Below are 26,446 nucleotides of genomic sequence, written 5' to 3' on the forward strand. Positions count from 1 at the left end.
CCAGTCACTCCCATAGTACCTCATACATTTACTATTCAGTAATAAACTTACATGTGTGAGGATCTCTCCATAGGAAAGATGAGGGAGGTAGAGATTTACACTTGTAGGTTTGTGAATAGCTTTTTGTAATACAGAATCTTAGATTTTGTGCAATATCTAACCTTCAGCAGCAACTCCATTGCCATAGCAATAGAAAAATTGAATCCAATACATGTCTCTCTCAAACACGGCCCTCTTTTTTTCATGGTTTCTAACATTGAGGTCTGTTTGTTTTCTGTTGTTTTAACATCTTTCAGATGTTAAATCGAACTATCCACAACGCCTGCTGTCCTCCAATAATCTTACCCCCCTTAATCTGACAAATGTTTTTGAAGCTATCCTGCATCAGAAGATAAAGAACAGAAAACGTTCTGCAGCACAAATTTACTCATTGCTATTTCACCTTTCAGTATCTTTATTGAACAAAGTGCATATCAATAAACTCACACCTAAACATGCCCTTTCAAAATAAGGCTTGGTAAAACCGGGTGAAATAATCCAAGCCTCCGTGTCTTCAATGAAATCCTGATATTTATTATCACTTGTGTTTTTAAAATCGCAATTTTGTGTTAAGACCCAAGGCTCTTTATGTGCAAGTTCATAACTCTTGCACAACTAAATTCGCTGTTCTCTAAATAGATTTAGGATAAAATGTTACAGACGTAGCATTTGACAAGTTTTCTGATTTCAATGTTGATTGCAATATATCATTCAACCTTCCACCGATGACAGAAGCTGTCAAAGCTACTGCATCATGAACAGAATGAGCTCCAAACATACCTATATCAATGCCATCCGCAGTCGTGAATAGCACTGGTTACAACGCATGTGTTTTCTTCGCATGCCGTTACGACGGGCTGTTACATTGTATGCCATTACAACGCAAGTCGTTACAACGACTTGCTCTAGCCGGGGGGCGCTGAAGTTTGGAATAGTATAATTTACTATTCCATCTCCTGTGTGTGCAACAGTAGGGAAGGTGTTGGATTGAAAGTCCAACAAATCCAACACCTTCTGCCCCCTTCAGCAAGTCATTGTAACGACTTGGGTTGTAATGGCATACGATGTAACAATGCATCGTTGCAATGGCATGCGATGTATCGCAAGTGTTGTAAACTGTTTCCCTCATTCATTACACCTTTGATCTGTCTTGAAATAGTTTCTGATTTGACTGGTTTAAATGGCTTTACATGCAAAATAAAAAGTCAACTTCTTCTATGAGGTCTAGTTTCTCTAGTTTGTAATTCATATTCTTTCTTATACCTTATCACACAAAATGTTAGCTGGCTGTGAAAAGACCCAGGTTTTCTATTACTCCTGAAAGTGCTGTAGTGTTTTTTGTTAATATAAATACTACCTTTTCTGGCAATATAAGTAAGTTAGCCACTTACGTGCAAAGTCTCTGGTGCAGTAGCAGTGTGCCACCCTGTTCCTCCTCTGTCATTCTGGCGAATTTAGTGGGTGTCCCTCTACAGGGGACTTGTGCCTCAAGTACCCTGATGGCTGCTGCTCTTGTTTTTGTCTGACATTCACCATCAACTTGTCATAGTCTTTTGGGATATAGGGATGCCCTCAAATCAGAATTCCTTTCATCATGGGTCACTTCCATTCCCATGACCAGGCTGTGCTGCGACTATTGGTGACAGATGATTACTAGTCTTTAGGGTATTTGTCTTTTTGCATGCTTCACTGTAGCATTATTGCCTTCCCCCTACGCCGAGAGCGATTCCATCTGGTCTGCCATGACTGGACCCTTTGATTCTCCCTAATTACATGTGAGTAGTGCTTGGATACATTGAGAGATGTGGTAACTTTGTTAGTGTCCCTCTGTACGTATGTAGCATCTACAAATATAGGGTGTGCCAAAGGATATATTGATAATCTCAGTTTATGATTTTCCCCTTTGTCATCCTGTCCCGCTTATATTCCTTTACCCTGCCCAGTCTCCAAACTAGTGTAAAGCCATCTGTCAATATCTGCGTTAAAATCACAAAAACGTGAATGGAGCAGGAAGGACTGTTTTTGCACCTTCCCTGAACTAAGCCAGGATAGCAGCGGCTTGAGAGGACCATCTCCTTAGCACAGCGGTCTTCAATCTGTGGGGCGCGACCCCCAGGGGGGTCGTGGAGTCCTGGGTAGGGGGTCGCAGATTCTGCAGAGTGCAGTTCCTGGCATTGGGCTGAGGGTGCTCACGGCGGAGGCCTAATTCACACCGAGGTGTGGAAAACATCAACGCCTCATTAAGAAGTAAAAGGTCTTTTAAAGACCTGACAAGTACTTGGGTGTGACTGTGTAGGTGTCCCTGAAGCTGTTACAGCTGGGCTCACATACACGAGCTGGGGGGAGCTGGGGGGGAGGGGGGGGGGGGGTCTGGGGGAGTGGCTGTAGTGTAGCCCTTTGAGTTCAATGGATGTTGCGCACCTGAAGCTGTGGGTCCCGTGACACGTCCCTCGCCCCCAGCAGGGAGGCACAGAGATGCCCTCCCATGAATGGGAAAAAAGAAGGACAACGACGCAGAGAGATACTGATCCCCCCCCCCCCATGAGAGAGGCACAGAAAAGGTGGGTGGATGAATGATGGGTGGATGGATGTATGTAAGGCTGAAGGATGGCTGGATGAAAGGCTGAAGGATGGATGGATGTGTGAAAAGGTGGGTGGATGAATGATGAGTGGATGGATGAATGAAAGGGTGGATGGATGAATGATGGATGTATGGATGGAAGGATGAAAGGTTTGATGGATGAAGGATAGATTGGTGAAGGATAGATGTATGGATGGAAGAATGAAAGGGTGGACGGATGAAGGATGGATGGATGAAAGGGTGGATGGATGAAGGATGGATGGATGTGTAAAAAGATGGGTGGATGAATGATGGGTGAATGGATGGATGAAAGGGTAGATGGATGAATGATGGATGTATGGATGGAAGGATGAAAGGGTGGATGGATGAAGGATAGATTGGTGAAGGATAGATGTATGGATGGAAGAATGAAAGGGTGGACGGATGAAGGATGGATGGATGAAAGGGTGGATGGATGAATGATGGATGGAAGAATGAAAGGGTGGATGGATGAAGGATAGATTGGTGAAGGATAGATGTATAGATGGAAGGATGAAAGGGTGGACGGATGAAGGATGTATGGATGGATGTGTGAAAAGGTGGGGGGATGAATGATGGGTAGATGGATGGATGAAAGGGTGGGTGGATGTATGTATGGATGAAAGGGTGGATGGATGATGGATGGGAGGATGAAAGAGTGGATGGATGAAGGATGGATGTATGGATGAGAAGATGAAAGGGTGGATGGATGTATGAATGGATAAAAGGTTGCATGGATGAATGATGGATGGATGTGTGAAAAGGTGGGTGGATGAATGATGGGTGGATGGAAGGAAGGGTGGATGGGTAAAGGATGGATGCATGGATGGAAGGATGAAAGGGTGGATGGATGTATGGATGGAAGGATGAAAGGGTGGATGGATGGATGTGTGAAAGTGTGGGTGGATGAATGATGGAGGGATGTGATGAGGTCTAACGGGCGCATTTATGGTTGTCAAAAGTTGATGATGGGGAGTACCAGTTTCTAGAAACTTTTGTCGGAAGAGGGTCCTTACGCCTAAAAAGGTTTTACAAGGGGGTCCCGGCATCAAAAAGTTTGAAGACCTCTGCCTTAGCAGATAAACCAGGGGCATGGCCAAAGTTCCACACCTTCACAAATAGATGCCTGTCTATCATCTGCTTACTGGGTCCTGCTGTGCTCACTGCCAACGTCCAGCTATGTTATTATATACATCACTTCTGTTTAGAAGTCTTCTTTCCAAATTAAATGAGATTTGGGTTTATCAGCAGTTAATCATGCAGCATGCATCTCTGTAAAATGCTTTTTCTAGCTGCTCGTCGGCATCTTCCTCTCAAGATGTCGCCCAGAACAGCATGGATATACTTATGGTGTTTGGTGTCTGCTTTGACAATTACATGTAATCCCATTGTTGCACTTTACAGTAAAAGGACCGAACTACACACAGTTGAAAGTGGGAGCAGGACACAGACTGGATGTCAAATCCTCTGGAGTCTTTGGTAAGATGTACAACTTTTTTCTGCCCTATCCTTTGGCTTCCCCGTGTTTCTCTTGTAACTGCCTCTTCATATGTGGGTATACCTGTTCTTGGACAACATATTTGATTTTTAGAGCAAGTTGGAGGTCTATCAGAGGGGGTGGAAATGTATGCACGTTATTATTATATTATTATATTTAAGTTTATAAAGCGCGCAGCTACCCGGAGGTTTCCCGGCGCTAGAGACCAAAAGTGAGGGGAAAACAGATAGATAGCTAAAGTGACATTATTGGTTGAATAACCAGGTCTTCACTTCTTTACGAAATTTAAGATAACAGGGTTCCGTGCGAAGAGATCAAGGAAGAGAGTTCCAGAGAGATGGGGCCAGGACGGAGAAGGAGCGACCGCCTATCCTGGCTCTCTTGACTCTAGGAACTTGGAACCTATGCTGATTAGAGGATCGAAGGGTACGGGCAGGGTTGTATCGATGCACTAAGGTATTGAGGTATGGTGGGGCCCGGCCTGTGTTTATCCTGTGCATATAGCAGAGGGCCTTAAATTTCGTGCGGTTTTCAATACGTAACCAGTGCAATTTACGAAGTGAGTTGGAAGTGGGAGATGTGTTGGGTAATTTACAGAGCAGCCGAGCCACCATATTTTGGACTGTCTGTAATTTACGGGTTACATCTTTGCACGCCCCCAGGAGAAGAATATTGCCGTAGTCCAGTCTAGAGGTGATTAAGGCCTGGACTACGGTTTTCTGGGTCTCCTGAGGGAGCATCCCGATGATCTTACGAAGCCACTTGATGATGGTGATACAAGTGGAGGAGATTTTTACCTCATGATGTTTCGTGGAAAGTTGATCATCGAAAGTGATGCCCAGATTACGAGCTGTTTTGGATGGTACAGGGAGCTTACCCATTTGTGCGGGCCAATGTTGGGGGCCCCACAGGGTAGTATTCTTACCAAATAGGAGAAGCTCTGTTTTCCCCCCATTCAGCTTAAGTTTGTTTTCGTGCATCCACTTGGCGATGTTATTAAGACCGATACAGAGGGAAGAAGGGGTGGAATGGGAACCGGTTGAAAGAGAGTAGATGATCTGTGTATCATCAGCGTATGAGTAGATGGTTAACCCTGCCTGTTCTGCAATGTAGGCCAGAGAGCTGACGTACAGATTTAAAAGTAGGGGGCTTAGGATGGATCCCTGGGGAACACCATGCGCTGATTTATAGATTTGAGAAGCAGAGGAAGGGGAAAAGACTTGGAAAGTGCGGTCTGAAAGAAAGCTAATGAGCCAGTTGAGGGCTGAGCCGGTGATGCCAGATGATCTAAGGGTATTGATGAGGATGGGGTGGGAGACCGTATCAAAAGCGGCACTCAAGTCGAGTAAAATGAGTGCTACGGTCTCCCCCCTCATCCACTCGGCAACAAATAGTTTCTGAGACCCCCTACAGGGTGGATTCTGTTGAGAAACCGGATCTGAAACCAGACTGAGATGGATGGAGGATCTTATTGGATTCAAAATGCTGAGTGAATTGTGTGATAATATGCTTTTCTAATATTTTTGAAAAAACAGGGAGGAGAGAAATGGGACGGAAATTGGATAGGTTGTTGGTGTCAGCATTAGCCTTTTTTAATAGTGGCTTGACCATAGCATGTTTCCACGCGGAGGGGACCTTGGCTTCTCTGAGGGAGGAATTATGTAGATCCAGAATAATATTAAGAGAGGGGGTGTCCACATTTTTTAATATTTGAGGGGGAAGCGGATCCAGTGGAGAACCAGATTTAATATTGTTAATGATGTTGGTGAGTGAGGATCTGTTGAGAAGGTTCCAAGTACTAATTTGGTGGGTAGGTGAAGTATGGATTTCCTCTAAGTGTTCGGATTCAGGAAAGATCATAGAAACCGATATGTTGGTGGAGCTACTTAGCTGCAGAGGAGTGGTGAGCTTGTCCACAGAAGCTTCTGGGACACATAGGGTGGCCGGATTTGGTAGTTTTGGGGAAGGGGAAGGGGGGGGTCGGCTTGTCAAAATCAACATAAATGGAGTCAATTTTGGAGATAAAAAATTCAGCTAGGGAATTGCATTGTGGGGCGTCTAGGCAGGGCGCTTTGGGCTGGCATGCTGCTCCTGATAGTTCTTGTACAGCCTTGAAAAGAGCCTTGGGACGATTTTGAGCCTCGAGTATGGTAATATTAACGTAGTCTATAGAGTGTATGGTAATTATTTAAGGCAGTCTTGTATCGTGACAGAAAAGGTCACCAAGTAGTGGTCTGACCATACGATGAGTAGAGAAGGGCTGCACACAATGGATTCAAGATTGGAGAGGATGGGGTCAAGAAGATTCCCAGCTTTATGGGTGGGGCCAGAGTTGTGTAAAATGATATTAAGAGCTGCTAGGTCCTGACGAAGATTGGATGTAATTGAGTAAGATGAGTCATTAAAGTGCAGGTTTAGGTCACCGATAATCGTGAAGTTCGTAGAGTCCTGTAGTAGAGGGGCAATAAGCTCGGAAAGGGCAGTTGCCCATGAGCTGGCAGAGCCAGGCGAGCGATAAATGAGCATCCCAGAAAAGGTAAAATTAGGGGATAGCAGAAGTTTAAAATATCCTGCCTCACTGTTCAGTATGTCGAAGTCCTCCCACTTACAAGAGTATAATCTATTGAAAATTATGGCGATGCCGCCACCCTCTTTCCCGACTCTATTTTTTCCTATGTATGTGTAGTTGTCGGGGAGGGCTGATGCAATATCAGGGCCAGAGTGATCTTTAAGCCATGTTTCAGTGAGAAATAAAGCCGTTGGTTGGATAGAGATAAGAAGATCAAAGATGTCTCTCTTGTGTTTCCCTAGAGACCTACAGTTTAAGCTAAGGAACGAAAAAGCTTGTGGGGGCTTAATATGTGTAGATCGAAGATGAGTGGAAGGGAAGTTGCAGGTCGCAATATTTGTTAAAGAGGGGAGGGAGGAAAGGGACAGGTTGCAAATAGAGCAGGTGATGGGGTCCAGGTAACAGTTCAGGGGCAGACTGTGTGAGCAGTGTGCTGGTCTGAGGCTCAGTAGGGCATCTCTGGAGTAGGTGATAGAGGAATCGGGGGATGAAATATCAGGGGGCATGGCCCCTGGTCCTGGCCCGTCGCGGACGGGCGCAGACGGGCTTGCCTTAGGCGCGCAAACGGCGTGCCCGCTGAGCTCGTCCGCTGCGCGTCCTGAAGTTACACATTTTTATATGTGAAGGGGGACGGCTAGGGGGGGCGTGGCCTCGAAGAGGGGCGTGGCCAGCGGCCTCGTCGGTGATGGCGGCGGGGTGTTTGGCTTTGCTAAAAGTCCCGTGTCAGCGCTAAATCCGCTGCACAGTGAAAGATTGGAGCGTGGTATGGCCCCTGAGTGAGGTAGAGGGAGAAGGTAGGTTAAAATACAGCACACACAATTTTTAAAACCATCACGAGCTTAGCGTACTCCCGGCTTTCCGCCTCAGGAGAATGGTATCCAACGGCGCTCGTAATCAGCGTCGTTAAATAATATGGGCGGGGGGCATGGCCTCGAAGAGGGGCGTGGCCAGCGGCCTCGCCGGTGATGGCGGCGTGGTGTTTGGCTTTGCTGAAAGTCCCGTGTTAGGAAGTGTGTGTGTGTGAGGGTGGAGGAGAGATGCATGGTAGGTCAAAGAGTAATTGCACTACATAATTATAAATTAATTTCTCATCTTTGCTTGATCTTTCAGTGCTTGGGTTGGGCCATGGGACTAAGCTGCTGACCAACATGTACAACGCCCATTTTACCAAGGTACAGTGTGTTTTAACATTGCACATTTTTGTGCCTGAATTGGTGGGAATAATTTTTTTACATGTTTATGTCAAATATATGATGCCGTGGGTGGGACACACCTGGTCAGTTATTGTGGTTGGGTAGCTTTGTCAGAACACCTGACAGTAGCTTTAACCCACTGCTCTCGACTGTACTCACAATATGCTGGGCATAGTCGCTACCTACTTTTCTGATTTATACTATTTTCTTCACTAAGGATTATACAGTTTGTGGATTATTTGGAAAAGCAACAGATGACTTTTCTGATACTGGCCGCCTTGTGGAGAAGACCACCTATGGTAAGCTCTTCATTTCTCTGCCAGGTTACACATGTTCACTCGTATCTCAAGCTCCCTTATTCCCTTCCTCTGCCAATATATAATTATTCCTGGTAGGGAGGAGGAAACCCCTCCTAGGAGAGCTTCTTGAGGCTGTAGACAATAGGTACCGGTCAGAATCACACGGTCGTTTACAGGTGAGGGCCCAAGCCAGTGGTTGCAATCAGAGCTACAATGTCGAGAAAACCAAGTAACTTGAGGGTTGACGTGTAGGAACCTCTGGCCCTACTCAAAATATTTTCAGTGTGTGCTCCATCAATTTTCAATACACAATACCTCACTCTTGAGCCTTCAATCCAGCATAATGCGCTGCAGTAATCTGTTTAGCAATAGAACAATACTTTCTTAACATTTTCAGTGCTGTATGCAAGTTTTCAGGGACATAGGATGTTACTGGCCTTAAAAAATAATACAGAATCTTTTCAGAAAGCCAATGTGCAGCTGATGCAGGGGGTCTAACATGAAACCCTTCATTGTGTCCCCAAATCCAGGAAAACTGTTACCATTTATTCATCGGTGGGGCTCATAACACCACATTCACACATTCCCTGAATCAGTGATGAATAGACGAGCTGCAAGACTTGCGGGGTACCTTATTAGCCTATACAGTAACTATATACATTAAACTTCGATAGTTGGCAGTTCTAAAAACATCAAGGTACTCCGCTATTTGGTTGATGGACCAACTTGTAGGAATCAGTTGATGGTGATTAAGTCCAGCTCAATCACAGTTTAAAAACCTTCAACATTTATTTGTCATGACTTTTTTTCTAATAACCACAGACTCGAGTTTATATTTCATAAGATTTTATCTAAATTCATTTAAAGAGAATTTTAAATTGCGTACATTTTATTAGACAAATACATTCTAAGCATTATTTCAATACTTTTAAGCATAGGAAATTAGAAAACGGAAAATACTCATGACCCCTTGGCCATAGGGCGATGATGAAAATGGTTCATCAGAACATGAACAGCAGATCACAGAGATCACAGGATAGGTTCCCAAGCTGCCTGTCTTTCCCTCTAACCTACTCGGACATCATCCTCCTGAGATAGAATTTGAGCAACGGTCTTGTTCGTTCCCCCATCAAAGTTCAAAGTCCAAAATGTTCAAAGTCTCTTACACCATAAAAAAAATCGTTTCAACTGACAGCATAACATGCTGAGCAAAGGTGCGGAAAAGAAGCCTCTCACCTCATCATAAGCACATGCTCTTTTATACCCTTTCACTAACTTTCTATACCTAATATTGAAACATTTAGGGGTTACATCCATTTCTGATTGGTCCACTGGAGGGGTGGTGATGATCACCTCATGTCCTCCTTGCTCAAACCAGTTCGCAAAAGTACTTAGTCATCCTAGGGGTTCACATGACTTGATTAAATGTTCACATTTATACTTTATTAAACTATTTGTATCATTCTCTTTCATTCATAAGTTTTCTCATCCTCTGGACCTCAGTTCCTTCATACGTTCCCATGCTTTTAGAATAGTCTCTTTGGCACAACTCCCGTTGCAGGCCAGGCTAGCCTTGACATCTCTCACTCCAGGCATAGGCCATACACTCGTGACTAAACGTCCATTTCTGCTCATGCTCGGGGCCATCTTTAATTTCTGTGCACCATTGCGTTTAACATCAGCCACCTAGAGACAAGGCCGATCAGGCCCAAATGGGAACTAATACGAAAGTAAATATAACAAAAATTAGATATAGAAAATAAGCCCTTCTGTTTACTGCCCACCATTCTAATTACCCGTGTTAGGTATTACCTAGCAAAAGCAACATTTATAGCCATCATACTTACCATCTGCATTCTATGCCACAATATAATTCTACCACATACACAAATACATGCAATTTGCTCTTTATTTCTACATAAACACACACCTATGTTAGTTCTACTCACATCTCATTAATAAATTAGATTTTCGCAAATAGCAGTTTCCCACGTGTAGTGTCTAAATATAAAGGTACATTTGTTGATTAGTTTACATGCTTCACACAATTAATATTATTAAAGTTATGAGGTAATTAATTTTGAAGGGGGTACACAAATTTTTGTATTTCCCTTTTTTCATCACAGCTCTTTGCATGTTTGGTTAAGTTCATTTATGAGCTCTGGATAGGATTCTGTCTTTACCAAAGTCCCTAAAGGAAAGCACAAGTGAGGGTGAGCATTTTGAAGGGTAAAGAGTCAAATTGAAATGGACACAACTGCTGGAAAATGACACTCATTCCACAGCAAATTATCTAGAATCAGTCCTATAGGTAACATCATCTTCAACTTCCATATATTGCCTGTAAACACAAGACATTCTATCCTCAGCCATTCGCGTGTTTGTATCTGTACAGAGGAAATACAAAACTGAACACTGTTACAGAAAAACGTTTAAGCAGCAATGCCTCATCAAGCTGAACTGGCCATACTTGTCTGCTTATGAGATGGTCTGCACAAGATGTTGACAAAAATATTAGCCCTTTTGAGTTAACATTTGATGGCCGTGCGTGGTCTGTGACCTGACCATATGGAGTGGCATCCAAAACTGCAGATAGTTTAGGAGGCACAGATCATAGGAAACATGTTCTATGGCAGAAAGAATGGCACTGAAGCAATGTTTTCTGCGGATAAACCAAGGCTTAATCTCTTGGGTGAAGCAGAGGACCCCGATTTAGATGGTATGAGGTCAAATTTTTTTCAGTTATATGGCTCCCATTTGCAACAGTTTTAAATCAGTTATCTTTTTGATGTGGGGTGTGCCGTGGTTTTCCTGTGTTTGATGAATTTGTTCAATCCCCTTTCCTAATTGTTTCAATGACTGTCATCCTCAAAACGACCAGGAAGTTGAACGCATAAAAACGGAGTGTGGACCAGCTCACGCCTGCTACCCGTGACTTAAGTGACCCTGTTGGCTTGGAAGAGGGCTAGCAAGACCTTGGGTTGGACAAACTGGATTCGGCTGTTCACACCGCTTTGGGAAGGCTCTTGGCTTAGGGAAGTGCACAAACTCACAGGGTTCTAGACCTGGGACATCCTTGGGATCTCCACAATAGGGGACATAGTTGAGAAAGGGGAGCTTAAAACATGGACTAAATTTAAGCAAGAATATAACATGGCTGGTTACCAATTCCTTAAGTATGCATAATTGCGACACCCGTGGTGGGCGGAGAACATCCCCTGTGAGTAACTCCTGGAATATGCTCCTCTGGAGGGCAGGCTCCTACAGGAGGAACTTATCGGTAAAGCGCTCTCCCTTACATATAAAAACATCAATACCAATCTTCCCGATGGGTTGCTAGGTCTCAAGATGGGAGAGGGATGTTGGGTCAATGGAAGATATCGAATGGGAGGTGGCTTTAATGCACCCCTGGGAGGTGGCCATAAAGACTCGACTTCGACTCATTCAATTTAGAATACTGCAACATACATAATATGATGGAGATAAACTGCATAAGATGGCGAGAGCAGAGTCGCCGCTGTGCCTGATGTGCAATGCCACTAAAAGTGATTTTTACCATACGATCTGGGCGTGTCCCATACTCCGGCCATACTGGAAGTTGGTCCAGGCTTATTGGGAACGGTCCTAGGGGTTACATTGCCGGTGGAACCCTAATTTGTATTATTGGGGTCCCAAGAGAAGTGGACATAACTAGAACGCAGTTGATTTTTGCATCTTTGGGGTTGGTGGTGGCCAAAAGGGACATAGCTAGTAACTGGGGAGTGGCTGACAGGCCGTCCATCCAGGAATGGACAAAGGGGATGGATATGTACATGACGGTGCCCAAGGAAATTTCACAAGATCTGGGACCCCTGTAAAAAACACTTTGGGTTGGATATGGGAAGTTACACGCAACAGTCCACCAGACACACGTTTCAGGAGACTCCGACATAGAGACTTGAGTCCACGACGTTTCAAAAGATTACTCCTTTAATTTACCAGAGGCTGTTCCCTGGTCCAAGAAGCAGTTCCTTCACCAAGACGACAGTTGCCACTTACATGCACTGGTTTTCAATGGATCACTGGAAGGGAGGGGGAAGTGGTTCCAATGATAAGGACCATATCTGTAACCCTTTGAGCTCTACCTCTGTTAATGTTCCATGTATGACTTCCTTAGTGCTGATTGTGTAGTTGTATAAAATAAAAAATATATTCCCCCAAAAAATCGGAGTGTTTAAATTAACTCTTCAACATAGAAAATACGCATTTGTATTTCAGCAGTGTCATCATAGTGCAGAACAGATGTGCATTGGCCATAAAATGGTAGTTCTTAACACCTTCGACGCTCATGACGAGCTCAGCTCGTCATGATGTACACCTCTCGTACACTCATGCCGAGCTCAGCTCGTCATGAACAATGGGAAACTCAATAAACCAGCACAGGGGGGGAAAAGCCTTAGCAGCCATGGTGATAATTTGCAATTTCAAAGAGAAATGAACCTTCTTATCAGATATGGTCTTCTGAGAAAGGAATTGCATCATCTCTCTCACCAACCTCATACATAACATTTTAAGTCTGGCTTGAAGGTGCTGCTGTCATACCTTATGTGCTCACCAGAAAAACAGCTGTAAGAAGCAGTACTAAGAGAGAGGATTAGGCTTCACCCACATATTCATTTTCCTCTATACAAGCGTTTGATTGGGCAGAAGGAGTTTCTGTCAGTGGTAGCAGAATTTTTCTTTTGGTTTTTGGGACAACTCCTCAATGAAGTAGGTCTGAGTTAGTTATGATGGCGAGCCAATGATAGTCATTCTATTGCTTTTTTGGGAAAAGTTATGTCGAATGCCAGATCCAGTCGACTGCTGCTTTGCTGGCCTAGCTCTTATTGGATAGGTCTTATCTGCATCAGACAGAAGGAAACCCATCCCTAAGCAGTATGACACTAAGGCCAGAACAGATATGTAAGTCCTGACTGGGACAGATACCCTGTTACAGATAATTACCAATGTTTGAAGTTTGTAACCTGCTGTGCTAATGGAAATGCTTTGATTAGCTGCGTACATAAGAGTGCTCCTTGGAACTGAGATGAAGTCTTGCTGTAGGACAGATAGAGGACTTTTGAAAACCTAGTTTAAGACCTAACTGATGAAAGAGGTTGATAAAGGTTGCAGTGAAGGCATACACCCCTTCTTACGTAGAAGCCTTCATGAGCCAGTCATCCAAGTATGGACACACTTTAGGACCTTGCCTCATTAGTAAGGCTGCCAAAGGGGCTAAGCACTTTGTGACTATTAGTGGTAAGGGGCTGATTTTAGGCAGAAAAGGAGTGCTTTGAACTGGTAACGCTACTGTGAGGGGCTGGCCTGGTATGATGTACACTTATGAAAGTGGACACCCTTCACCAGTCCAGACAACCCTTATGGTGATTTAAGAGGTCTTAGACAACCATAGAAAGCTCTCTAAGTCGTAGCTGTGGAGAGAAGCCTTCAGGCTTAGCCCTGAAGGAGTGTAAAGCAGCTTGTTTTACCAGAACACAATCTTATATGTATAGATGAAGTGAAAAAGAACCACACAAGGTATTTATAAAAATATGTATTTATTATATAAAACTCTCTAACACATACAGATATCTCTTACCCAGAGATATGCACAATGCACACAATACTTTGCATAGAAATCAAATAAATAGCATGAAATACTCAGTGGACCCGGGGAGGGGGGACCTAACCATATACTAAGAAAGTAGTATAAGAACCACAACTTGGGTCAAGCCTATGTCGAAAAGACGTAGAAGTGCTGGGGACCCAAGGAACCACCCAAGGTGAGTGACTAGGAAACCCACGGAGAGCTTGTGCAGTGTGGCAACACAACTGTTACTCCGTACAAATCACTGTGTATGTCGCAGTTGGTGTTTTAAAGAATAAGGACCCTTCCCAGTGGACCTTGAAGAAACCCCGTGGAAGACAGAAGGTTGGAGAGCCACCCCAACCGTGGATACCCTAGAACCCACATTACCTACACCAGGGAAGCCGGGTGCATGAGTGTGAAGTGGTGTTGGAAACCGCAGTCGAACCCAATGGAGGACTTCAGGAAAGTGCTGCTACTGGAGAAGGAGAAAGTGTCCAGTGGAATCCTAATGTGGATTCTAGTTGAGAGGTACCTGCAAGCAGAGGGGACAGAGTCTATGTTGCTCAGGTGTGACCCGGAGACCTGGAAGACGAATGCCCATCGATGTTGGTGTTGCAGGAGGGTCGACGGAGGCCTTGACTCTGCAGCTGTGAGGAACAGGTGACGCTGAGGAAGACCAGGAGCTGTGCACGAGCTGTCCCATGTCGGATGTCGTCAGTTGAGGGGTCGGTGTCTGTCGGAATCACCAACAAGCCTTGGCAACTGCAACCCACGTGGATGTCAAAGAAGGTGCAATGTCGGGACCAGCAAGGTCCAGAGGACTCACCACAAGAAGGGGAGTTGGGGCAGGCCCTGAGCAATCACTGGAGCCCAAATGGACCCTCAAATGGACCCACAGGCCGGAGGCACTGGAGTCTCGAGTGGTACTCAAGCAGCTCACCAAAAGATGCAGGCCATGATGCAAATGATGCTGTGTGGCCAAAGATTCTGGTCACTGGAGATGCTCGAGTTTGGGCTACATGGAGCCCGAAGATCTTTTTGAAGGAAGCCAACAAGCCTTTGCAACAGCAAATTGACGCGGTGCACAGGGGTTCGGTTCCTGTGGCTCCCACATGGGATACTGGCCTCCAACTTGGTGAGAGAGCAGGTCAGGCCTTAAGACCTGTGAAGAACCACCACCTGTGTTGTGGAACATTTCGGAACCCATAGGAGCTCAGGATCAGCAGGCCGGTTAGCTTAGTTGCAGTGCCTGCAGAATAGGGAAGTGACTCCTTCACTTCAAGAGAGATTCCTCCAGGTGTCTTTGATGCCCACATGCCTTGGAAGGTTCCTGTATGGTGCACAGGCACAGACAATGCAGCAGACTGAAAGGGAGATTAAGTCCAGCCCAAATGAAGTCCAGAGTGCCCAGGCGGTAGAAGTTGAATTGGTGTCTGAATTAAATCATGTCCCACGACAAATATAGGGACCCACCCACAGGTAAGCCCTTTAGTACCCAAGGAAAGGGTTGGGACGATTCAGGGGACCCTCCCAGTTGAGGGTCTGGACAGTGGGGAGGTTACTGCCTTGTCCTTCGTCCAGTTTCATGCCAGAGCGGGAGCCAACGGCTCCCAGAGCTGGTTTGAACTGGACTATGCACAAAGGCACCAAATGTGCCCCTCGTGCAGATTTAGTGGGGCAGGATAGCGCACCCACCTGGTCCCAATACACTAAATCCTGTCTGGGAGGTGGTCACACCTCCCTGTGACAGGATGCCTATTGTTCTGCCTTCCCATGCTCGAGCTTGGCTCAGCAGCAGGAGGGCAGAATCGTGTCTCTGGTCGACAGCAACTATTTTGTGCTGTCCGGGTCTAGAAGACTGGCACCGGGAACACTGAGAGCCTAACTGAGGGCTCTTCCAGTGCTTGGAATCATACCTCCCACACAGTTTACGGTGTGCTAATTACGCTGTGCCCCTCTACATGGTATATGGCTGCTTCTCTTACAACCCGGGAAAATGGACTCTGTACACTGTATTAATAAACACATTTAATACTACAGTGCAACACTCAATTTCGAGTTTAATGTCACACTGCAGCAAAATTGATGATAGAAAATGAATTTATTCACGGAATGAATTTAACAATTAGATTTTACAGGCAAAGAATTTGCCAAACAGTTACAAGGCCTTTTCTAGGTGACTTTACCTTACTAGACAAATTTAACTCATCGAATCCTGGTTTTCAGTTAAGTAACTGTTGTTAAAAACAGACCTGAAAAAATATCATGGCATAAACCATATATGCAGAGTATACTAAGCTATTTAGCACCATTATTGAGAGTAGGCATAATGATCGACCCAAGGCTTCAACTATTGAGTCATGCTCCATTCCCTTACGCAACAATGGTAGTAAATATCATAATACTCTCTGGATATGCGCACACATGAATACACTCAAACTATTCAAATTTGACCGCATAAACATAGTTGAGCAGTGCTCTCTTTCACCTTTTGATTTAAAAAAAAAATACTTAGTTTTCAAAAGTCCTACATATACTTTCAGTTTAAGTTTACTACCAGACTACTACAAATCACAAAGAACGTAGTGCTCCAGTCTGGGATTTTCACTGAACGGCCTGTTCATTCTGGAAGGTGCAGTTTTGGTTTAATCTAATTGAAATAGCCTAAAAACAGTGATTTTACTATTACAAAATATCACCCTTGGGGCCTTCTTGACTACTGGGCCTGTCCACCAATACTCCTAGGACACCTATGAATCTTAGGTTCAGGGCACTACTACATGTTTGTATTGTTCTGGCTAAGTAAGCCAGCGTGTTATGAATTTTCTTTATCCTGAACACACACCACAATGGTAGGGATAGAACAAACAAACTTAGTCCCGATGGTTCCTTGGAAAACCTTTCATCAGACAGCTGAAACATATCGACACAAAGGATGCTTGGATAGTTATAGGCATCTATCACAAACCTATTTTTATCTCGTCAGTAGTACCCAAAATAAAGGGATATTGGAGTAGCCTCTAGGTATTTTTGTTCAAACTTCCCTCACAAAAATAAACATTCAACGGATGTTAATCTCATTTCGGCTTCCGGGGACCTGCATTTAACTGCATGAGACTCAATGATGAAGCATGGACTAATACTTGGCGAGGGTCTTCTTTCAGAATGCAAGTATGGTTAGGCTACTAACACTCCACTTCAGATTTACAGACTTTTGTTCTAAGAATACGTTTTTGTTACACTGATCAGTTGGGAGGCAGTATCCGTGGACCATGCTTTGGTCCTCTCATTCCCCCAAGAAAATTAGACTACTAGAGTTCCCCTAATCTCCAAAAATGCTGTGCTTCAGTCAGGGATTTTCATTTGTCTATTCGTTGCGGGAGTTGCAGTTTTGGTTCATTCAAACTGAATGTGCTTGGAAATAATGGTCTGCAAAAGAGAGCCAAGGACTTGGAATATTACGTCCTTGGTGATGTGAAGCCAACTTGTAGCTTTACTTGATCTTAAAGGAATGAATAAGGCTACAGTCAGAATAATCTATTTTAAGCAAGAGAGGGATGTAAGGATGGGAGGAGTGGTCGGAATTGACAGAGATTATATGGTATTACCATTTTATGATGTAAACTCTGATAATTGTATACGTTATTGCTGTAGAAGTAAACAAAGAACATCTACATTTATAGTATTAAGCCAACAAAGATCATATACATTGATAGTATTTAGTACTGTATGAAAAGCACCACAAAATTAGTTGGCCACCCTACAACAAACCACATTCTTAAATTCTCCCAAAATGACTATGGCATTGTTCTAGTTTCTTTCTAGGATTACTGTGGTCTTGGTAAGTTATTGACCAGTGTTCCTGAGAGCCATAGAAAGATTAATTTGGAAAGTTTGTATTCTGTGTTTACAGATCATATCATCAGAGACAAGTTGGAGCGCATTCTGGCTGTAATTCAGGGCACCCATCAGAAGGCATTGCTTGCGTACGTACCTGATTTGCCTTTCCATAAAATCGATTCTGTTAATGTAGGTTGATGTGCTTTGTATAAGGTCACGTTTTAGAATAGCAGGTGGTGATGCAAGGAGATGAACTTCATTAGTAGGGCTATGTGCCTTCAAATAGAGTACGAGTTGATGGTTAATTTTGAGATTCATTGCCTGGCTTTCAGAGTTCCACTTGTAGAACATAACTTGCTGTGACATAGATTTAATGTGCTTAGATAGCCACGTGGTTTCCCAGTTCTAGAATACTGAAATGTGAAACATATAAGGCGATGTTTTTCGTAGATCCACCATGAAAGACCTGGTTGGATTTGAAGATGTGTTGGGAGCACACAGTATTGGAATGTTTTAAGATGATAGAAGAAAAAGAAGTAGAGTAGCAGAGACTCATTGAGGTACACTGGCTCGCTGGCGAACGTGTTCCTGGGGTAGCTACGGTTTCATTCACATACCTGTGTTGAAAAATAGTGCTGCAATGCCAAGCAGTGTTGAAGGGAAGGATTGTATTGTATCTGATGAGCTGGGTGGATTACTTGAACAATAGCGGAATAGTAATAATGCTGCAGGTGAAGAGAGACGTGCATGGGCGTACCTTTATATGGGCTCTTGGAGCAAATTACAAAACATTTTATATTTATAAGTGAAAACTGTTAATGCAAAGTTGTATGTGCCCGCAAAAGACAGTCAATCACAGAATGAGAATGTGCAGATTGTATGGATGCAGGAGGCACTATCTCCAGTAGAAAATTCACTTGTTAGCCCTGTCCCTCTCTGTGGAAGTGAAGGTGGCAAAAAGCATTTTCCTGCAGAAGGTGGCTTTCCTATGGTTTTATTTTTGTGTTATAATTGTATTTGTTGGGGGACGAGGAGGGGTTAGGATAAGTTGTGTGCAGTTGTATGCTCTCGTTGACTATATAGCTGCAACATTTCAATCGGCAATCGTTAGTGCTGACAGCTTTACATGAAGGAACATACAGTCATAGTTTTTAACAAACATTATAATTGGTTTTGAGAATGCAAAAAATTGATGTTTTTGTGAATAAGCACACTGGAGCTCAAACAGCAAGCAAGGTTTTGTTGAGTGCATCGTACAATTATGCCAAAGGGTTGTTGGACAACGTTGCGCCAGGTGGAAGGATTTCCTGACTAAAACTGATGTACAATAAATGTTTCGACCTACTCTATGATTTGGGATTCTTACCTTGGTCATTCATAGTTCTCTTATTTTAACTTGCCATCCTTCTACAGATACTCCGGAATTGACCTGAAGAGCCAGGAAGCCTATGAGCTGGCCGTCGAAGGATTGCTACGTCCACTGGACAAATCTCCTCCCATAATCACTGGAATCCGATGCCTGCATTTTGATCCTCCTGACTTCACACTAAGTATGTTTCTTCTCTAGAACTCTGTTTATGTATTTCACTAAAAATTGATTATTCTCGTTCTAGATTAGACTTGTTTTTAGTTATTGATTAACTGTTTTTTGCTGCCTGTGAGCAATTAACCCATCGATAGTTAAGATTATTTACAAAACGAAGCTTACTGCAATTTAAAAAGCCATTGAGATTCTTTTTGGTCCTTAACTCCCCTCCTGTTAGAGCATTCATTTGGAACTTTATAGATAAAAACAAGGGTCTCTGGTTTATTCGCAGAGACTGTTAGGCTAGGGCAATTGGACAATCTGTGACAAATATTGTTGTTGCCCTTAGAACCACTGGATCCAGGTTCTACAGTGAGCTCACTGAATAACCTGGTATCTCTTATTTGCCCTCAAAGGGTAGCAGGGTCGAACAGTCGAGGCTTTACTTTGGAGGGTGGTGTTCGGAAGAATGCATCGTTCTGCTGGCATAAGTATGCAAAGCAATTACATAATGAAGATATTGTCCAGTGTTCATTTCTGTACAAGAAAGAAGACTGCATTTATATTAACGAAATATGCTTTGTACCTTCAAAAAGTCATTTATAGTTTTCTTTATCCATAAGTAAGTATTGCAGTCATTCTATGATGGTTTGTGTGACGTATGAGAGCCTCCTTACATTCACTATAAAAATACAGTTGCAGTGGACAATCCAACTCCTTCAACCAACGTGCAGTGTTGGGATATTCAAGCAGGGTTACAGAGCTCAGATAGCTTATTTGGACTGTTGCTAGGACATGCTTACGTTAATTTTGTACTACCACCTCAATGGGTAGTCCTCGTAGTTTGGGCACTGTCTGGAGGCAGTCTTTATGGCCTCCTTCTTTCTGAGTCCAGGGATCCGTGTCCCTTGCAGGGGTGTAGCTAGAGCTTGTGGCGCCCGGGGCTATCCCTCAGATTGCCGCCCCTTGCAACCACAGTCCTGTGATTGTGTGCAGTAAAGTCTCAACTCGAATTTTAAAACTCGCCTCATGTCAAATTTCGGGCACATTTATTTCTCACATGTATCATTGGAATGCTAGTTTTACATTGGTCTATTAACTTGCGCAAGTAAGTGTTAACTATCTGAACTCGCAGTTGTAGAGGGCTGCGCATAGCACCCCGGGCCACTTGCTTAATTATACTGGTGTGATTTTTTAAAATACTTTTAAACCTATTTGTCAGCCTGCCTGACTGTTACCGCTATGTGTGTCTCACAGGCTCTCCTGTGGCTTGCCCAGCAATCATGCTATCATGCACATGCTCACTGCGGCGGCCAGAGTCCGTGAGTCAGCTGACTAATTTATGTTATAGGCCTGAGGTAATTGAGATTTGTGTTATGGGCACACCCTGTTAAAGTCTGGGCCCGTGTATCATTGCTTTGACCTATGTGCCGAACGGCCTATGTCCCACCCCACCCCACCACTTGCGCAGAGACAGAACAATTCCACAGTTGGGCGCAGCCATTTTAAAATCCTGCTCATTACAGTATTCAACACACTTAATGTAATGAGTCCCCTTCTTACATATCGGTCTGAGTTTTAACTGCTCTTTTATTTCAGTAAGTGTGTCATCGCATGGCAGTCATGTCTGTTTATTGGCTCCAATTCACACAAATCTAAATATGTATATCATGGAATTATTGTGAAGAACATTCAATCGCCCTTGCGTATATTTTTGAAACTTTTTTTTACAAAACTGGAAAGGCTCATTCCTTGAAACATCTGGTTTAATAATAGCCACTCTTGATAATGTAAAAAAGACTGTATATATTTCCTGCCATTATTTTGTTGAAGATTTTGTGACAGAAAAATGTCCTTTGCGCTGACACACAGTATTATGTTATCTAGCATTTCCTCTAAATTGAATAAAACAGAATATTGGCCTGGATAAGGTGATTGCAGACAGCAGTGTTGTTCCTCAAAAGCAGAAGTTTTTTTTTTGGTCGGTAGGTCTGCTAAATCTATTATCTACTGTGCTTTAAAAGTTATGGCATTTTAGAAAGAATAGGATGGAAAAGAGTTATAAAAAGCACAATTTTCCTCCAATTTTGATAATAAAACTCCTGGGAGACAAACTTAGACCACTCTCCACCCCCTGCAGCGCTTGTGCTTGCTTGCTGTGTACGTTCGCAGAATGGGAGCTCGTATGAGTAAATGTGCCTGGCTTGCTTTTAGTTGCTGAGAAGGCCGTGCTTCCGTCCGACTCCTGCTTTAAAACCAGTAAAGGCACAGCAGGTGTAGCGCTTTAGAGACCCCATTAAACAGACTGTAGACATCCGGCTTAGCAACACGGCGTTCTTTGTCACAATCGTCATGCAAACAGTTGAATACGAATTCAGGCAAGTGGCTGGGGCATGGCCTGTGGTGGTCGATATGGCGCTCCATTTGCTTTCATGAAACACGTGCCAACTCACACACAGTACGCATACTAACACACGCATAGGCGCAGCATTACACACAGGCTCCACCCCTGAACTCCATCAGTCACCGTATAGCACGCATCTCACGCCCATACCGTCACAAAAGCACACACATAATCATAAACCCCAACGCTCACTCCACTGAAATGCACATTATTCTCATATAGGGGTAGGGGCAAAATATTTTTAGTTTTCAAATTAATTAAATATTTTATATGTATATACGTATTAAAACACATTTATAGATTCACTAAAAAGACAAACAAAATGAGTTAAGATTCGGGCTCAAACATGACATCCCACTGAAATTCGCCAATTATTATTTACAAAGCACACAAACACGTCATAATTGGTGCCGCCTACCATGTAGTTTTCTTTATAAATGTTTTTGTGTTTCAATGGCTTTGGCAAATTGAGTTAAGTATGGTGGATGCCGCACATTATGGCATGTGTTGTGTGCTTTGTTAACCATAATTGGCAAATTGCAATGGTTTGTTGTGTTTGATCTAGTATGATAGCTTGGTTTTTAACTGTGTACTTAATTTGGATCTTTCACTGAGCACACTTTAGCTGTCTGCAGCCAGGCCCTGTACCAATCCTGCTGCCTGTGGACATCTCCTTGGTGTGTAGTAGGAGTTGGGATACAGGACCTGACCTGGAGCCAGTCCCGGAGTCCAACCTGTCAACTGTGGGCTACCTTGATGTGCAAAGCCCTCTGCCCTGCGCAGTGGTAGTTGGCCATTCATGCTTGGCTGTTAGACATACGTGTCCTTTATTTTTTTTATCCGGTCCAGTGCAAGCTTGAAAATTAGGCTTGCCTCACTTTTGAGTCACAGACACTTAAAATGGCGGTTGTGTACTTTGGTACCTAGTTGCTTCGCTATTTTAGATGACCTTTTTTTAAAAACATTTTATACGAAAGTGCCTCCTACCCCAATGTGGCCTGGGAGTCAGGGTGTACCTACCCATGTCACTTATATGGCATATCTTTTTTTTTTTTTTTAAGGACACATGGACCATTCCCTCAATTGTCTGCCTCAAGAAGAAAATGTTCTCTTGTGAGAGCGAATCGGATTGCTTGGAACCACAGATCAAAAAGAGGCAAAATGATCCCTTTTCTAGTCAGATCTCCCTTTTTTTTTAAAATTCGAATTATTTGCAAATGGCAGAGATACAAAAGTGTGAACCCTTTAAAGTCCGCTCAGGAGGTTTTTCAAACACTTATCTTAAAAACTACTGAACAAATTAACACAAAAAGCACATGTTCTGTGTAAATTCTTACTTGCGTGCCAAGTTTGGTGAAAATCTGTTTAGCTGTTTTTGTTGTATCTCTGCAGTATTTCCTATCGGAGCTAAAACAGGAAACCACTTATTTTTTCGCTGCCCCCTTCCACAGCCCATATTTACACATTTAGGGCCAGAATACGATTTCAGTCGGAAAGCCTCTGACCCACATGGTAGGTTTAAAGTCTGACCGCTGTATTATGATGATGGCGGTCGAAGTTTAAACCGGCCTGGGAATCTGACCCAGTTCCAACTGGCTCAAGGAGCCCGTGGGGAATTCCTCCTAATCCCTTAAGGACAGCGTTTCTGTCATCAGGATTATGATGTCTGTTTCAGACAGCCAATCCATGTTGGCCTTTCTGACATGGTATCCTCTGTCTGAAACTGACTTTGGTTGCCCTTACCTCCTGGCCTTCTGGACATAGCTCTGTGGTGCACCTATGGTGCCCCCCTGTTACATCCCTGCACCGTGAGGCCACACAGTGCAGGGATGTTTAAAAACGTGTATTTTTCAATGGGAGCTTGTGCTGCAGGCTGTTTTAGTCTGCCACACAAGCTCGCATTGAGAAATGAAAGTTTGCAACCACACCATGTGCGTCCTAATTGCACAGTTCCCCAAAATGGTGTCGGTCGCTGACCAACATCATATGAAAGCCATGTTAGGTCTCCTACATAGCAAAAAAAAGTAACATACCTGAGTAAATACCTGTAAAGTTAAAGACTGAAAATTTACCTAGAGTGTAAAGACTTCGAAGTAAAGGTTGCATACCATGCTGCAGTACATTTTCTCAACCTATAAAAGATGTAGGCTCCCCCCCCCTTTAATTTGTTGGTAGAATACAGTGACATGTTCATGGTTTGCTTTGAAAGTTGATCCATTTCCTGATATTTTCTCTATACAGAGGTCCAGTGTTTGAACGAAACCCAGCAGTACCTGCGCAAGGTGGTACATGAGATTGGTCTGGAGTTAAAGTCCTCTGCAGTTTGTACCCATGTTCGTCGGACAAGAGACAGTTTCTTTGGGCTGGACGATGCCCTCTTGAGGACTCATTGGAACCTTGATAGCATCCTAAAAGCGATAGAGGACTCCAGGCCGCGAGTAGAAATGGAACTTCAAAAGTTGGACCTGCTGGATAGAGTAATTGACAGCAGTGGTGGTGGTGAAGGTTGGGGACAGTTAAAGAGTACTGTTGAAGGAGCGGATTCTCTGTAAGAGCCACTGGGAGCATGGGAGACCTGCTTAGAATGTGCTCAGATCTTACCTTGTTTACCAGGGTATCGATAAGATGGTAGGTATTTCGAGTTCTGTGGTCAAAGAGCGAGAAGATGCTCTTTAATTCTGTGCTAATGGCTGGCTCCATGATGTGATGCTAGTACATTTGCTGCCATGCAGCCAGTCTGTGTACAGTGTGTCTAGTACTGTTTCAACAGTTTGAGACATTGTCCCTGCACAGGGGAAAGCTAATGCTTGCTATAAAAACAGACAGGCATTTTTGAGATACTGAAGGGGCAAGCACCCTAGCAGTTTGCATACAGACATATCAGAGGTTTTCCAATAAAAATATTTTATTGGAAAAAGATGGCCTGTATAAAAAACAGGCTTGTCACCAGTTATGGCCAAAAGGAAAAATCTATTGATTCTAGTGAAATTGTTGTGTGGGTTCAGGCAGTTTTACAGTGGAAAGATAATAAAACATGTTCGCCCATGGCAGGGTTAGATTATGAACCATAAAAAAGGTAGCCCATGCTTATTTTTTGTATCATATTCCTGACTGTCTTTATTCTGGATTTCCTTCAAAATAAAACGTATCATCACAGCAGTTTAGTGTATTATATTTTTATGCTGAATGCTTGTGTTATTCCCTGAGAGGTCGTGACACAGATTAATTTTATTTTGGTAGAATTCTCGACTGATGTGTTGTTTGTTCAGGGAAAGAGATAAGTATTAGGAGAAACTAAAGACCCACTGTTGACATGCAAAAAGATGGGTCCAGGAAAAGAGCTGGCATGGGGCTCTTAAGAAATAATGTAACATGCCCCCTCAAAAACGCTCAAAGTCCTTTGGCAGAGGGCAAATCCTGCTTTTGATGGAGACCATAAGGGTATAACGGTACCATCCTCCCTGCAAATACTTGTGCTTATCATTTAACTATTTTATACACAATATAGACCTTGAGGAATTATTAACGGCCTGCTCACAATAAAAGAGAACAAGTGGATCTGGTTAGCCAAAACTGTGGAGCAAGGACTCAATCAATATGTTGAATGGCAGACACTAGCCACCCTGTAACTTTTTTGGAGTGTGGCATTGTTGAGGAATCATTATAAGGCCTGATGAATGTACTGTATCTAAGGTTACTTTAATTTACCGTTTTATGTCTTCTTGCTTTCTTTTGGCATCTTTGTTTATACCAGAGATGATTGCCACTAAGTGTAGAATGTTTCCCTATTTGAAGCTTTTAGTTCTTGTTGTGTGTATTGTACGAGTGAGCTTGGTCTGTCTGGCGGTTGCTCTCGATTAGTTGTTACACTAGTTTTGGTAACACTAAGATGGCGGATCCTTTTGAGCTGCCGTTGCATGTGACTTGATATCCGTGCATATTGCCAAATCTATTTAGTTCAGGCGTGCAGATGAACTTCTAGCACGGATCAAACAGTGCTGTTGGACGCCTTACTCGATTGAGGTAAAATAAATAAGTACATATGCCGTGGAACCAACCTGTTTGTCACCTCTGCCTTCTATCTAAGACCTGTTTAAGATTGTTTTACATCTAAAGTTCTGCTTGTGGCTACTTTTTTATTCTTAGAAGAGATGACTCAAATTTGTTAGGAGTCGAGTAAGGACACGAATACATATATTCAGTTTTATCCGGAACTATCTGTTGCAGTCCGTTTTTTAGTGGCATCACTGCAATTGATTGTAGGTTCTTTTCCTTTAATATTCTTTTAGTATTGGATACATAGTGTTTGGAATTACTTTGAAGTCTATTGAGGAGGAAGCAAGGTACATTGTTATGGATTATATTTGGGTGTAAGGTCTTAAGTACTAGGTTACACTTGGTGTTATATAAGAATGGGCACTTAGGGTGTTTCTTTTGGATTTTTTAATATGGTGGAAGTATCACTGTTGCGTGGTTTGGTATGCCGGTCATTGGCTGTTTTTTGTGAGCAGGCGATACATGTGGTCATGGGATATATTGATTTTGTTAGTATTTACAGGAGTCCTCATTCTTTGTGCAACGCGGAGTCCCGAGGATGGTGTGGCGGACCAATTCGGCCATAAAAGACCAAAACGTTGACCATGTCCTTGGATTAGCTCGAAATAAAAGATTTTCTCATTTATGTAAATATCTGAAGTATGGGCTGTTATATATGTTGTCCATATTGTTTTAGGTAAAATGGGTGATTACACTCCCATCAATCGCTATATAGAATTGAGGAAGTTGAAAGGATTGTTTTGGTAGTGTCAGTGTTGCTGTTGGTATATACTGCTTGTATCTAAAATTGTGCATGTTTTGTATAGTGAATTAAAT

The 26,446-nt window shown here is 43.2% G+C and overlaps 1 protein-coding gene across 2 annotated transcripts in view; it reads left to right on the forward strand.

Annotated features, from left to right (window-relative positions):
* The window catches only part of TRUB2 (TruB pseudouridine synthase family member 2), a 37,749-nt gene extending 13,016 nt beyond the window's left edge, over positions 1-24,733 (forward strand). For both annotated transcript variants that reach the window (XM_086921165.1, XM_086921166.1), the window contains exons 4-9: positions 4,043-4,117; positions 7,816-7,877; positions 8,116-8,197; positions 17,719-17,791; positions 19,059-19,195; positions 23,816-24,733. In XM_086921165.1, the coding sequence (XP_086777291.1) occupies positions 4,043-4,117; positions 7,816-7,877; positions 8,116-8,197; positions 17,719-17,791; positions 19,059-19,195; positions 23,816-24,126 (740 nt within the window). In that variant the 3' untranslated portion in view covers positions 24,127-24,733. The remainder of the gene's footprint in view (positions 1-4,042; positions 4,118-7,815; positions 7,878-8,115; positions 8,198-17,718; positions 17,792-19,058; positions 19,196-23,815) is intronic.
* Positions 24,734-26,446: the final 1,713 nt, after the last annotated feature.

The sequence above is a fragment of the Lissotriton vulgaris genome, chromosome 5 (genome assembly GCF_964263255.1).
Source record: "Lissotriton vulgaris chromosome 5, aLisVul1.2, whole genome shotgun sequence".
Lineage (NCBI taxonomy): Eukaryota > Metazoa > Chordata > Amphibia > Caudata > Salamandridae > Lissotriton > Lissotriton vulgaris.